This window comes from Poromitra crassiceps, assembly GCF_964638095.1.
Source record: "Poromitra crassiceps genome assembly, chromosome: 13".
Lineage (NCBI taxonomy): Eukaryota > Metazoa > Chordata > Actinopteri > Beryciformes > Melamphaidae > Poromitra > Poromitra crassiceps.
The window spans coordinates 48,929,818-48,945,294 of record NC_139644.1 but is presented as its reverse complement, the minus strand read 5'-3'; the positions used below and the strand labels follow the sequence as shown (position 1 = coordinate 48,945,294).

The following is a 15,477-nucleotide window of genomic DNA, read 5'->3' as shown; positions in this document are numbered from 1 at the left end:
TAGTGACAGAAACACTGTCTTGTCAAATCATCTCCTACCTCCTATCTCCTCTCCTACCCCTCCTTATCCCATCATCTATATCTTATGTAAAAGGGAGCATGTGGGCAATCTGTTCTCTGTTCTCTCTATGTTTTAATTTTTGTCCCACTGATGACATCATCAGTGATGTCATAAGTCACTGATGATGTCATCAGTGATGTCATAAGACTGATGCATGTAAACTGAAGGACAATAAGGGCAGTTTAGCTTAGCATGCTAAATAAGAAGGTACATTAGAATAGGAGTCTGTGGGAATGTTCGCTTAATGCATGTAAATCTATCCGCTCATTAATGAATCAATCAAGCCACCATGCTCCGCCTCCTTCATGCTAATGAATTCTTGACCTTTCAGTTACCTGACGTATCTAGAGGACGTTTGAACTCTATCTAAAGCAGGGGTTTTCAAAGGCTGAGACTGTGGGCCTCCCCCAAGACAAAGCTTGGAATAAGGAGGCCCCTTTGCTCAATGGATGCCTATAGGATTATGATTATGTTATTTGATCCACTCAACAGTTGAGCCAAGATAGCCTGATATTGCTGTTTGACATACTTATACTTTGACATAATTATTGATTGTTAATTGTAGTTTGATTGTACATGCACTGTGTGTGTGTGTGTGTGTGTGTGTGTGTGTGTGTGTGTGTGTGTGTGTGTGTGTGTGTGTGTGTGTGTGTGTGTGTGTGTCTGTGTGTGTGTGTGTGTGCTGTGACACCACCTACTGTACGAGGGAGACAATAAAGGCTAATCTAATCTAATGTTATCTATACTTCAGACTACACCAAATACATAAATAAATATCTGCCTTGTGGCATTTATTAGTTTCTGACTCTGGGAAAGTGGAAAAAACGGTCAATTTCCCACAAACTACTGTATCTCTGAACTATCTCTTTAAACAAATCACACACATTAGGCTATTCTATGTGATCTCCTTTTGATAACAAATAATAACAAATTAATATTTGTTCACTTCCATTCACTGAGCCTCCCCTGAAACTGCTTGGAGCCCCGCTGTGTGGGGAGGCGCGCCTCCTACTTTAAAAACCTCTTATCTAAAGCAAACCACAAGGGATTATGGGGAGAAGGAGAGGGAAAGTCATATGTTCAGCTGCCTCTTCTTCAACACCACAGAAGAAGAGATGGCTAAAGTCTCTCAGGTTTAAACTGATGAACAAGCCGCTCGGAGTCATATGACTTTACTCTACGGATCCTGGCCGGCTTGTGATTGGTCAGTTTGAACCTGTGAACTAGTGTCCTCTAGAGAGAGAGTGGCGTCAGCGTAGGACCAAAATGCGAGACTCATTAGCCAATGAACAGCCAGGAATGGGTCTCGCGCTACTTTTGCATGCTAAAATAAAGCTGATAATGTACAATTTGATTCAAGGGATGAAAAACCCTTTCAAAGTACAACACAAACTGTCTGCTTTTTTTACTCTGGAGTTCCAGGACCTTACTTCCTGGAAAAAAACTGGTTCATTGGAGTGAATGGAGATGTCGGGACTCTTCTATCTACACGGCTCTGCTGTGAAGGAAAGAAATGCAGAAACAAAAAACAGTGAACTTACTCCGCCGAGGCCAGGGGGTCCAGGGGGGCCGGGGGGGCCGGGCAGGCCGGGCTGGCCAGGGATACCATCGTTACCGGAGGGACCAGGCACACCCTGTAAGAGAGAAGACATGTTCTGTCAATATGACTTTAACCTTCAGTCTCTGAAGAGGTATGGGTTCAATAAGTCCAAGTCCGCTGTGTCTGCTGGTTCACTGTGTTTAGATTCGGTTTCTCTCACAGGTTTGGCTGATTTTAGCCTCCTTGGTGATCACAATTGGTGCAGACCTGGCAACTTGTCCATTTTTCCCGGGTTTCTCATGTATTTCCTCCACAGCTGTTTGATAATTCCCCCCTGTAAATCTCCCGTAATTTTCCTTTCCTTTATTTGTATTGTATTTTTTGCAGTTACACATAATCCTACTTGTCCCAATGGAGTTGTTTCACTAGACTAGATCCATAGACTATTTCACTTGGAGACCATTTTCCCATTCCTGACCAGATGTATGTTGGGAAACATCCATTTGCTGAACTAAGTCAATCCTTTTGCTCTGAGATTACAACAGTAAAGGCACTTGGTCATTAGAACTGGTGGTCCTGGAAAATCTCCCTTGTTCTTAATGCCCAACATTTACAAATATGCATTGGTGACAGATCACCTGACAACAATGACCAACAGACTGGACAGATTAGATCTGACATGAACTGGAAAACAGGAAAATAAAATCATCTTAAAACGAGTTTCACAATGTTGTCATCACAAGTCAAGGCCTGTCTAGAATGCATCGGACTGAAACGTCCCGATGTGAGAGCGGGTCAGTGAATGCATCGGACTGAAACGTCCCGATGTGAGAGCGGGTCAGCGAATGCACCACGCCAATGTGAGAACTCGAGTGATGAAGCTTCGAAGCCTTCAGAGAATCATAGGAATGATGAAATAGAATGTGAACGTACCCTGTCTCCCTTGGCTCCTCGCTCTCCCTTGGGTCCCTGGGGAGGATAGAAAATTGATGGTTTTAGTTGATGATGATGCTGATCAGTGATGTCATTCATCAATTACTGAAGTAGAACACAAGAGCAGTTGATCAATTATCATCTTCAAGATGAACTGCCATGTGTTTGATCCAAGATCAATATTACAATCAATAGTTCTCTCAAACTGATCCATACTGTTCAGTTCAGTTTAACTTGTAGAGAACACTGTTCAAACCAATCCGTTTGGCTAGTAATAATTGATGATCAATAAAAATAATATTCACCTCAACCTGAGGCTCCGGGAAACCTGCAGAGACAGAAATAGCAAGTTAGAGTGACATCATCAGAGAGGTTAGGGGGGACATCATCAGAGAGAGGAGTGACATCAGAGTGACATCCTCGGATGAGAGGGTGAAGTCATCAAATATTTTCTGTGTGTGTGTGTGTGTGTGGGGGGGGGGATGTGTGTGTGTGTGTGTGTGTGTGGGGGGGGTATGTGTGTGTGTGTGTGTGTGTGTGTGTGGGGGGGGGGGGGGTATGTGTGTGTGTGTGAGGGGGGGGGTATGGTGTCTTGGAAACCGGCCACATGTGAGGGTGAGAGGAGTGGTCAAATGAATCATCTTAAAAAAACCTTTGGAACAGACGTGAGAAAGAAAAGAGGAAGCTAAACTTAAACTGGGGGTGCAGAAAGAGGTGTAGAGGAGGTGCAGGTGGGGTGCTGTGGGGAGGTGCAGGAGGGGTGCTCCTCACCGTCGTCGGGGCAGATGGGGCAGCACTCGTCGTGGGGGATCACGGGGTTGGGGCAGTCGCTGGTGTCTTCACAGATGACTTCATCACACATGACCGTGCCGCTGTCACATACACAGATCTGGCATGGCTCGGGCTTCCACACGTCACGGTCCGCAAACACCTGGCCGTCCAGAGTGCAGCTGCCTGCCGCTCCTGAGGGGGGCGAGAGAGAGGGGGAGAGAAGGCATGAGACTCTTTGCTAACTTAACCCTTGTAAATTGAGCTCCAAATTTAGAAGAAAAAAATCCAAAAAAAAGAAGGGAAAAAACAACCTTAAATCAATTCTCAGATTTATAAACCCACATTTACTTGGAAACTAATTTAAACTGATTCTCAAGGTAACCCTTCCTCATAATATACAAATAAGTATGGATTCTAAAATATTGTTTTTTCTTTTCTTTTCTTTTACAAGTCTACTCAAACACTACATCAAACCAATTCTCAGAACCCAACAACGTCCCTTCCATCTCCAAGTCAGAAGGAAAAGTCAGAAATGCAGTCAACAGTGAATGGCCAGTACCTTACCCAGATAGACCTTTTGTTCTTTGAAACAGTTGTGGTCAGGGCTCTGGACCTAACGCTAACCAACCCTAACCGTATAAGCAAACCTAACCCTAACCCAGAAACAGCTAACCTAACCCTAACTAAGCCTAAACCGAACCGAGAAACAACCAGCCTAACCCCAATCTGGGTTAAATCATCGGTTAAACAAAAAACTTTTTTTTTCTCTAAGCCCTGGGGGCAGGCTCGTTTCAATGTCTGAATAAACAGAACTCAAGAGACTCCAACTCTCGTTGCTAGTAGCAAGTAGCAACTTGCTACACGCTGAAAATGGTAAGTTTTGACTACACACCGGTCACATTCACTTAATTTTGATCGGGTAAAGCGCAGCATGCGAGCCTGCACCCTGTGAGCGCTGTTATACAGCTTTTCACTGAGCTTGCCAACATATTTTCGATGCAAGTTGAAAGTCTGTCTCGAGAGTTTAGCCTAAACATAACTAACTCTAGGACCTCAAGAACACCACCCTGGACAGAACATCCCAAAAGAACACTAACGCTAAGGGCCATGTCTTACGCCCAGTGCCACATCTTTGCTAGTTTCTAGCACTCAAGATATCCCTTTTTTCCTTTTAATGACCACTGGGTCACTGAAACACATGCTTTGATGTACTGACCCAGTCACTGGGTCACTGAAACACATGCTTTGATGTACTGACCCAGTCACTGGGTCACTGAAACACATTCTTTGATGTACTGACCCAGTGGTCATTAAAAGAAGAAAAAAGGGATATCTTGAGTGCTAGAAACTAGCAAATATTTGGCACTTGGCCTTGCACTGGGCATAAGAGTCCTACAAGAGCCAACAGACTGAGGCATCCTATAGACACTGAAACTGCAGCACAGACGCTAACATAGCAGGCAGCTGCACAGCTCTGCTGCTGTAATATCATAACGTTATTTACAGGAGGTAAGACAGCTCCACCAGATAAAACACATGCTCACATATGGAACAATCTGCCAAGTTAAATGGATTGAATAGTTTGGATCAGAAGAAATTCGCTGGGAAATAGAAACTAATTCATCACAATGCATTAATGCTACTTATTCCTCCCTTCCTTCTTAAAACAACTTTCATCCAATGTTACTTATTCCCCTTAAGAAGTCTTACTGTAGCTGACGAAGACTGGCACAGTTGATTTCACTATCAAATGAAGTCACTTTGGATAAAAGTGTCTGCTAAATGACATAATGTAATGTAATGCCAGGCTATAATATTCAGGGCATGTATTCCTCCACCTTTGTAGAAAAGAACACTGACGCAGATCTTTGTAAATATTGTACTTTGTAAATATTTGTAACTAGGCATCGCTCGATTCCTTCCTCAAACCCTGCAGCTCACATACGCAGCTCGCCGCTCAACACTCACTTGCTCTTATTGCATCACTGATGATGTCACAACTTTGCATCACTGATGACATCACAATTGCTCTTATGACATTACTGATGATGTCACAACGCCTATGACATCATCAGCAGGACAAACATTTAAACAGAGAACAGACAAAGAACAGAGATTGCCCACTTGCTCCCTTTTATATAATTTAGATAGATAGATAGATACATAGATAGATAGATAGATACTGTAGATATATAGATAGATAGATAGATAGTTAGTTAGATAGATAAATAGATAGATAGTTAGATAGATAGATAGATAGATAGATAGGTAGATAGATAGTTAGATAGATAGATAGATAGATAGTTAGATAGATAGATAGATAGATAATTCAGACATACTGTTAGAGACATGTGGAGGAGATGCACACAGCCTTCCACCTCAGAACTATATATAGGGATCTGTGCATGCCATCAACAAAACAGCCCTATGTTTTGGTGTAAAGAACATCTTATGAATAACATTTCCCCTGTGAAGAAAGGGAGAACATATAATACTTCATTTAGATAGAGAAGTTACTAACTCAGGGAAAGACCATTTACAGTGTGCTGTTTACATCCCTTCGTCTGACTCTCCCTGTTGTAAAACATCTTCCAAACATAGTACTGGTGAAAGAAAGTGGACTACACTGCCTCAATGGGGGAAAGCTATTTGGCTTCCTGAAGCTGACCACACAGCACCAGAGTTATGAGTGAAGCTGACCACACAGCACCAGAGTTATGAGTGAAGCTGACCACACAGCACCAGAGTTATGAGTGAAGCTGACCACACAGCACCAGAGTTATGAGTGAAGCTGACCACACAGCACCAGAGTTATGAGTGAAGCTGACCACACAGCACCAGAGTTATGAGTGAAGCTGACCACACAGCACCAGAGTTATGAGTGAAGCTGACCACACAGCACCAGAGTTATGAAGCTGACCACACAGCACCAGAGTTATGAGTGAAGCTGACCACACAGCACCAGAGTTATGAGTGCACTGTGAAGAACAGTGTGAAACAAGACGGCAGCTCTGTAAAGGCATCGTCAAAGCTACAGTATGTATGTGTCTCTTATTATGGACTGAAGTAGATTGGGAAACTGATTGGACACTAACTGATTTTGGATAATGAATGAAAATGCTTAATTGACCTGTGAGGAGCTTCTCTTGTTTGTATGCTTTTCAGTTGTTTTTGTTTTGTTTCTTTGTAAGGTTCCATGTATTTCATTGTGTATCTTGTGTGTTATGACATAAGTTGTATGTTGCATTGTCACCATGTAAAGTCTGTTTTGTGGACCCCAGGAAGAATAGCTGCAGTTTTGCTGTAGCTAATGGGGATAAAAATAAATAAAACTTAAACTTAAAGGCAGAACAGAACAGTTTCCTTAGGTGTGCAGTGTGGTAGTGCTCATTCTTATGTGTGCAGTGTGGTAGACAGTGCTCATTCTTATGTGTGCAGTGTGGTAGACAGTGCTATAACAGATCTGCGTCATGCCACAACTGCCTGTCAGACCACTGTCACACTATAGCCTACAACATGGTGTCCAACACTACGCCTGTGAAAGAGCCTAAACTTTACCATGTCCCACCTAAAAGCATCTGGAGAGCAGAGATTCTTGCTCAGTATGAGGTGGCACTCCACAGTGTTTATGTTGAGTGTGTGTATGATTTTTCATCTTTCTCTTCACCACCACAATTTGATGAAGATAAAGCCAGTACCAATCAAACAACAGATAGATGAGCTCACATTTTCACTGAATTGGCAAATCTGAAAACAAAAGTAATAAGAACAAAGTATAGGATAGTAGAAGTAGAGGATGCTATCAAATAAAAACACAGAGATCTAGCAAATCAAAAACAACTGGCTCGAATAGCAGCAGATTCTCAGCACATACATTATAAAACAGTACTATATTAACAAATAAGAGAGATCAATATATTAGCCAGGAGCTGAAAATGACTGCTGATGAAAAGACCTTCTGGGAAGTATGGGGAAAGCTGGCTACCTCTATGAAGGATAAACATCTTGCCATCAATGATTGAGCCATTAGGAAGCAACATTTTGAACATTTGTATAAGATCCAAGTGAACGGAACCCTTTCCAGGTCACTGATTGATGAAGGTTTAGAATCAACAAACAAATCAGCTTTGAACTGAATGAAAAGATAGAACCACTTCAAAACAAAAAGGCATGTGGGCCAGACAGCATGCAATATGAGATGCCCAAACAGAAAACTCAAGCTGAAACAGGTTCCCTTGATGTTAATTAAGTTTGTGCTGAAAGCTGGACATTTTCCTGAGATGTGGAACAAAGAACATCTAACTTCACTCTTTAAAAGTGGAGACAAATTCAGCCTAGATAACTACAGCGGAATGACAGGAAGCAGTGGCCTTGCAAAGTTGTTCTGCACCATTATCATTATTATTAATATTATTATTATTATATCAATGCCAGAATAGAAGAAATGCCACCTAGAAGAAAACTACATTCTGTCAAATTGGAACAAGCGAGCATTTCTATACCCTCCATACATGAATCCAAAACAATGTCCACCAAACCAACAAAGGCAAAAGATCTGGCTTCTTCATTGACTTGAAGAAGACCTTTGACTCTATGAGGCATTACGGCCTCCTCCTGAAACTGCTTCAGAGTGGGGTCGGGGGAAAGGCCTACCACCTCACAGCCCAGTCTCCAAAAACATGTGAAATAGAAACGTTTGTCCACAGCCTAAAAACGTTGCTATTTCACAATTTTCTGTGAGATTGTGTTGGACATCGTTAAGGACATGTATCACGAAAACAAATACCGTGTGAAAGTTAATGAGAAGAGAACACAACACTTCAATCAAGCTAGGGGAGGTCGCAACCAACATGATTTCAAATCTATATTGATGAATTAGCAAGAACTCTAGAGCAGTCAACATCTTCTGGAGTAACAAGGATCTGCATCACAGCTTGACCCTTCTATCTATCCATCTGGGGGAGGGGAGCGGGGGGGGGGCAAGAATCATGATCTTTCTGGGGAAAAAATCACATTCTCAGGGAAATAAATACCAATTCAAACTGGGGGGAAGAACTCTCACTGTAATCAGCTACAATTGTGTGGGCCTCACAACCACTTCAACTTCATCTGGGAAGTTTGATTTAGCAATAAGAAACGTGGCAGACAAGGCACGACGCAGAGCATAATAAGAAAATCACTGTATGGATTTAATCATCCTATACAAATCTGGTTGAAAATGTTTGATTTAGACCAATTTGGGTGAAATCTGTAACACATTATTTGAATAGTCTGCCTCCAGAGAATCTACAGAATATTTGTAATCTGTCAACAGCTTATTAGTTGAATTCAACAATTCAACTGGGGGTGGGGAACAACGAAGAAGCTGTTGAAATGTTCTCTGTTCTCTACTCTGTAGACTCTCTGTAGGCGGACTGTCCAAATAAAGTGTTACCAAAGCAACTATATGACCTGGGACAAAAGCCCGACTGAACATGTGAATGTGGACTTCTGTAACAACATCTGAAAGAAAGTGCAGACTGGACCTGTACAGGACAGCTGGGCAGATTACCTCTGCGCATGCATGCAGTATAGAGAACAGAGCAGCTAAGGTCCGGAGCAGAAGTGGAAAGTACTCAAGTACAAGTACTCAAGTACAAGTACTTGAGAAGTTTTTTCTGAAGGATTTGTACTTTTTAAGTATTTTTTATAATGCAATACTTTAACAATAGATATTCTACTTTAATACTTTTAAATGTACACAGAGTAAATGAGTAAATTCAAAAGTTTGTTTTGTACGCCACACTATGAAAACAGCACAGTAGTATTTTGCACGCCACACTATGAAAACAGCACAGTAGTATTTTGCACGCCACACTATGAAAACAGCACAGTTGTATTTTGAACGCCGCACTATGAAAACAGCACAGTAGCATTGGGCCTGCTCACTAACAGGTCCAGATTCACTTCCGCATTTAGGGCGCCTAAACTGGTGGCTCGTGCTCAAGACTGGCCAATTGAATCAGACAGGAGTAGACGATCAACTGTAATGATCCCCATCATCACATTAGATCAGAAATCTGAACTGGACACGGCTGATAGCCAGAGCTAAATGTATGTATGTTGTGATATTGCTGCTGCCAGCAGCTCTAGCTCATCTGGCAAAGAAGATAATCACCAAACTGAGCATCCCTGCTGCATCTGAACCAGCTGTTCCGTATGAAAGACAAGACAGACAAAGACGGACAGCTTAGCTAAAACTGCTAATGTGCCGGATGAGTGAAAGTGCATTTGCGTATAATACTTAACATATAAAACCTTTAAAGCAGTGGTACTCAATCTTTTCCTTACTCAAGAGCCGCATTGACAAAAAAAATCTTTGCAAGAGCCACAATCCAAAAAAGTCCCTTTCCTCCCATTATTTATGTTTAGATTTTTATTTATTTATGTATTTTAAGTAGGACTTAAAAGAGCCACAACTACCCATAAAGGAGCCGCATGTGGCTGTAGAGCCTCGGCTTGCATATCCTTGCTATAAAGAGTAATGCAAATGTACTTTTAGTCAAGTACTTTGAGTACTTTTAAATTGGCTACTTTTTTACTGTTACTTGAGTAATTTCCTGGACCAATACTTTTACTTGTACTTGAGTGAATTTTCACTAAAGTAACAATACTTGTACTTGAGTAGGATTTTTCAGTGAGTCTTTCCACCTCTGGTCTGGAGCCACCTGGCACACAGCAGCAGAGTCTCCGCACAACACCTCCCCCATGGAGGAGACACCCAGAGAGAGCCTCTTGGAAGATCTGACCAAAAAACACCAACTAAACCTAAACCCTTTGTCAAGGTTGTGTAGTCACTCAACCATCATTGACCAAATTGACAAACTCAAAAACACAAGAATATTATCATTATTGGCAAAAAGACATAAAACTTATAAACAAAATTTCCAAAACAGTGTCTCTCAGAGAGAGAGAGAGAGAGAGAGAGAGAGAGAGAGAGAGAGAGAGAGAGAGAGAGAGAGAGAGAGAGAGAGAGAGATACGGTGAGTGAGTCATACATGTGGACGTGGCTTCTCTCTCCTTTTCTCTCTCTCTGTCTCTCACTCTTTCTTTCGCCAAACCAGAAAGAGGGAGACAAAAAAGAAAGAGAAGCCTTTCTCTCATAAGACCTCAGTGGAAGTTGGAAACTGGTTTTCCTGTCGAAAATAAGCTGCTTAGTTTGACAAGAGCCAAGCTGGAAGCTGTTTTCCAGATGTTTTCTTTGTCTGGAATGGACTCAACTGTATATCTGTCTGTCTGTCTGTGTGTGTGTCTCTCTCTCTCTCTCTCCCTCTCTCTCTCTCTCTCTCTCTCTCTCTCTCTCTCTCCTGGACATATTTAACTAACTAATAATTGAAGTTAACAAATAAGTTGTTATTGTTTTGAAATAATAAAATATTAGATGAAAAACATATACTAGCCTACTACTACTACTAATAATAATAGTACCGTAATAATATTACTAATAATAGTAATAATAGTAATAAACTAATGGAACAGAAACATCCGTGACATCACACCCGGTGAGTTCCTGACCCACAGAATGGGACCTGAAAGAGGCCAAGCTGTGACGTCACAGTGTCAGTTCGGACCGGATCAGACGCAAAGTGGCCCAATCAAATCATGGGTCCGGATCCACAAAACCGTCTTAAGAAAAGAAAAGAAAGAAAGAACAAAAATTTCTCAAGTGCAATTTTTTCCTTCACTTTAGTTAAGTTAGGTCTTTTTTGTTAACTGTGTTCTCATGTTCCTTCCTAAGGAAATACGTGTCTTAAAATGCCTACAGTGAAAAGGTAAGCATCTGACATACATTTAAAGACTTTAGACAAGTAGTTTATAGTTCAGTCTTCATAGGCTCTCCTACACCTAACCTTAAGATTGACATTTACTCTCAAGCTTTAATTGGTGTAGGGCCAACTAGGCCTCTGTCTCATGTCTGTTGAAAAGAAGCGACCAAATGTTACCCTTTTGTTTTGTAGATGGAAGCAGTTGGGGTTGCCTCCTTGTCTATTAACCAGTATTAATTTAGGACCTATTTTGAAAAGTTCTTAACTAGGAACATTAAAGACATTTGTCAGAAATTAGACTGTTACTAAGAAATGTCCTCTCATGTGATTTCTTAAGATATATCTTGAGAAGACTTTGGTGAATCCGGCCCCTGGTTCTCAGTGTGGAACAAAACCAAAGCCATAGACTCTAGACACATGAGCCAGCCCGAACAGAATCCGACAGATTTCACAGTGAAACCAGGACAAAGTGGGACCAACCAGGACAAACTGGGACAAACTGGGCCGAATGGGGACTGTTTAGGAACTTGTAAATCTCCCAGCATGCCACAGCGCTGAGCTCAGAGGGGAAAAACGAAGCTTCGCCTCTCAAACTGTTTCAGCATAAGTGGAAAGTGTCGGCTTGGCAGAGAGAGACGGAAAGTCTCCATGTGTTTTCAATTAGAGAGAGAGGGGGAGAGAGAGAGAGAGAGAGAGAGAGAGAGAGAGAGGGCAGAGAGAAGTGGAGGGGGGAGAAGAGGGGGGGTGAATGGCCTCCAGGTGGCGCTGTGAGACCGTTCAGAATACCTGGAAGCACATCTGCTGCTCTGCCAGATGTGGAGAGAGAGACATAGAGAGAGAGAGAGGAGAGAGCGAGTAAGAGAGAGAGAGACAGACCGACAGACAGACAGACAGACAGACATAGAGAGAGAGAGAGGGAGGGAGGGAGAGAGAGACATAGAGAGAGAGGGAGTGAGAGAAGCAGACAGACAGCTGATTCCATTCCACACAAAGAAAACATCTGGAAAAACAATTCCAGCTTCTTGGATTCGTAAACCGAGTTTTTCTTTCTTTCTATCTTTCCAAGAAAACTAAATTTAAGTTCCATATGCCTCTGTTCCTCTGGACACTGTAGGCCTACTCTGTGTACTATGTGTGTACTCTGTGTACTATGTGTGTACTCTGTGTACTATGTGTGTACTCTGTGTGCACTCTGTGTGTACTCTGTGTGCACTCTGTGTGTACTCTGAAGTGTGCGGTCTAAAACTGTGTCAAAGGACGGTGGGCAAATGCTGATGTGTTGAGGCCTGCAGGCCGTGGTGGAAAGTAACTAAGTACATTTACTCAAGTACTGAACATAAGCACACATTTCAGATAATTGTACTTTACTTGAGTAGCCTATTACCATTCTATGCTATTTTATACTACTCCACTAGAGTTCTGAGAGAAATATTGCACTTTTGACTCCACTAGACTTACTCAACAGCTTTAGTTACTGGTTACTTTGCAGATTCAGATTATTCATACAAATTATAATGACCAATAAATAGTGATGTGTTATTATAGATGACTGTGAGTTACCCAGCAGTATATAGGCTACATTGGTACAAAGCTCACAATAATAATGGATCAATAATTGTAATTCAATAATATAAACCGTATTCGCTACTTTGAAATGGCCATTCTGCATCAGGACTACTTGTTTCCATTTAATTTAATGTACATTTTGTACTTAAGTAACTTAAAATTGTGAATATTTCTACTTTTACTGAAGTCAAAGATGTGAGTAGGCTACTTCTCCCAGCGCTGCCTGCAGGTCAGATGTTTCCAGCAGACAAGACCACGCCTGCTCCTCCCCCCTCCCTCACCTGGCCAACACAACACTGCTCCTCCCCCCTCCCTCACCTGGCCAACACAACACTGCTCCTCCCCCCTCCCTCACCTGGCCAACACAACACTTGGCCTCAGGCCTCGGTGGTGAACTGCTGCCACATCTGTCTCATCTGTCTGCTGTCTCCCAGCTGCACACTCTCCAATATACTGTATATCATTAAAAAAAACTTCTCTCCAAAAGATGGAAGTTCAAAGCCTTTTCTGCCCAAAATATAGAATGTTAAATAATGTCAAAAATGGGCAAAAGAGGCCACCTTAGCCTATTGTTGAGTGGTCTCTTTGGCGCCGCTAAAGAGACCACGCAACCTAACCCTAACCCTAACACGCAACAAGAAGTAAGTTGGCCTCTCTTGCCCATTTCTGTCTATTGAATTTAAAAGCGTTTTCTGTCCATAATATAGAATTGAAAAGCCTTCTCGGTAGCGTCTAGTGTCTTTAGGCTGCAGTAAGTCTCTGTGAAACAGCTTCAGGATGTGCATCAGGGAAGACATTCAGCTGGAGTTTAAAGTGTTTAAAGGCTGCCTGGAGGACAGAGCCACAAACCTGCAGAGACTCGCTCTGCATGCATGGGATGGGGGTGGGACAGACAGAGAGAGAGAGAGCGAGAGGGGGAAAGGTAGAGAGACAGAGAGAGAGAGGGAGAGAGAGGGGGGAGGGGGACTGAGGATGCCCAATGCATTACGCACACACAAGCTGCAGAAGCATAAGTTTCCATCCATCTAGCCATCTATCTATCTATCTATCTGGTTGATCATTAAGTCTACCACAGAGAGAAGAGCCTATAATAAAGCACATGGACCATCTCATATCTACTGTCCTTCCATCTCCTCTCCTGTCTCCTGTCTCCTCTCTATAGACCTCAACAGTCTTCTCCCCTGTCTCCTCTCTTCTCTCTGTAGGCATCAGCAGCCGTCCAGAGGAGCTCCAAAAACCCAGAAGAAGAAGAAGAAGCAGCAGCAGCAGCAACAAAAGGAGAAGAAGGTCCGGTGGTGACTTACGGTCGTCCTCGCCCTGCGCTCTAACCAGGAGCACTGCTGCGCTCAGCAGCAGCGCTAGCCGCAAATCCACAAAGCTGAACATGTCTCAGATGGACATGTAGACTCTTTGAGGGAGGGAAAAAAGTTGTTGTTTTTTCTCTTTCTGCTAAACTCCAATCATACAGGGGTGGTGTGGGTCACTCCGTCTGTGCTGCACGCTGCTCCTCACCCCAGCAGAAACTCCCTACTGCCTACACACGCTTCTCACAGGGCTTTTATATGGCGGCCGGGCGAGAGGCGGTGCAGGCGCCGGCAGCCGGGGCAACACCCCGCTTGCTCACGTTTAGGGAGGACAAGAATGGAAAAAAAAGGAAAAAAAGAAAAGAGAGACACACAGCAGGGCCCTCCTTCCATAAGTGCAGGGCTGGAGTTTGGATCAGAGGGGGGAAACCTGATCCTCTCCTCCTCCGCTGCCACGGCTTCCCATCCACTCATCATTCCTGTTTCAGTCTCTGCTGCCTTCAGCCCAGGGTGCATCCCAGGCCTCAGAGTCTGCTGCCTTCAGCCCAGGGTGCATCCCAGGCCTCAGTGTCTGTCTGCTGCCTTCAGCCCAGGGTGCATCCCAGGCCTCAGTGTCTGCTGCCTTCAGCCCAGGGTGCATCCCAGGCCTCAGTCTCTGCTGCCTTCAGCCCAGGGTGCATCCCAGGCCTCAGTGTCTGTCTGCTGCCTTCAGCCCAGGGTGCATCCCAGGCCTCAGTGTCTGTCTGCTGCCTTCAGCCCAGGGTGCACCCCGGGCCTAAGCCTGTTTGTTGCTTTGGGATTTAGAGAGTTTACTATTCAAGCATGTTGGAGCTTTAGTTCTGCTTTACCTTTCAGACATGTGGTTGGTTTTAGTCTTTACACTTCCAATTGTTCTACAGTTTTAGCCTTAATCCTAGTTTGTTAGTCTGAGTTAGTTAGTCTGAGTTAGTTTGTTAGTCTGAGTTAGTTAGTCTGAGTTAGTTAGTTAGTCTGAGTTAGTTAGTTAGTCTGAGTTAGTTAGTTAGTCTGAGTTAGTTAGTTAGTCTGTCTTTCATTTCAGTCCCTTCATTCAGGGGAGATTAGGGTTAGGTTAGCATTAGGGTTACACAAACCCATCTTTAATTGTCACAGCACACACACACACACACACACACACACACACACACACACACACACACACACACACTAATGCTACTAATGATGTGGTGAAATTTAACTTCTGCATGTCTCCCTTCCCGGCTCGTCCTCCTCGGGGTAGGCCAGGAGGTGGGCAGCACACAGCGATGTCACTGCTTGTCACTGCTCAGGTGAAGAACTTTAACTTCTCACAGCATCACTGCTCAGGTGAAGAACTTTAACTTCTCACAGCATCACTGCTCAGGTGAAGAACATTAACCTCTCACAGCCATCACTGCTCAGGTGAAGAACTTTAACCTCTCACAGCCATCATTGCTCAGGTGAAGAACTTTAACCTCTCACAGCCATCACGGCTCAGGTG

At 43.2% G+C, this 15,477-nt stretch overlaps 1 protein-coding gene across 1 annotated transcript in view; it reads right to left on the bottom strand.

Annotated features, from left to right (window-relative positions):
* col1a1a (collagen, type I, alpha 1a) overlaps nucleotides 1-14,192 on the bottom strand; it is a 42,873-nt gene extending 28,681 nt beyond the window's left edge. Inside the window, exons 1-5 of the mRNA XM_083649635.1 lie at nucleotides 13,980-14,192; nucleotides 3,305-3,496; nucleotides 2,839-2,861; nucleotides 2,534-2,569; nucleotides 1,602-1,694 (exon numbers count right to left, since the gene is read on the bottom strand). Coding sequence (XP_083505761.1) covers nucleotides 1,602-1,694; nucleotides 2,534-2,569; nucleotides 2,839-2,861; nucleotides 3,305-3,496; nucleotides 13,980-14,061 — 426 coding nt within the window. The 5' untranslated portion in view covers nucleotides 14,062-14,192. The remainder of the gene's footprint in view (nucleotides 1-1,601; nucleotides 1,695-2,533; nucleotides 2,570-2,838; nucleotides 2,862-3,304; nucleotides 3,497-13,979) is intronic.
* Nucleotides 14,193-15,477: the final 1,285 nt, after the last annotated feature.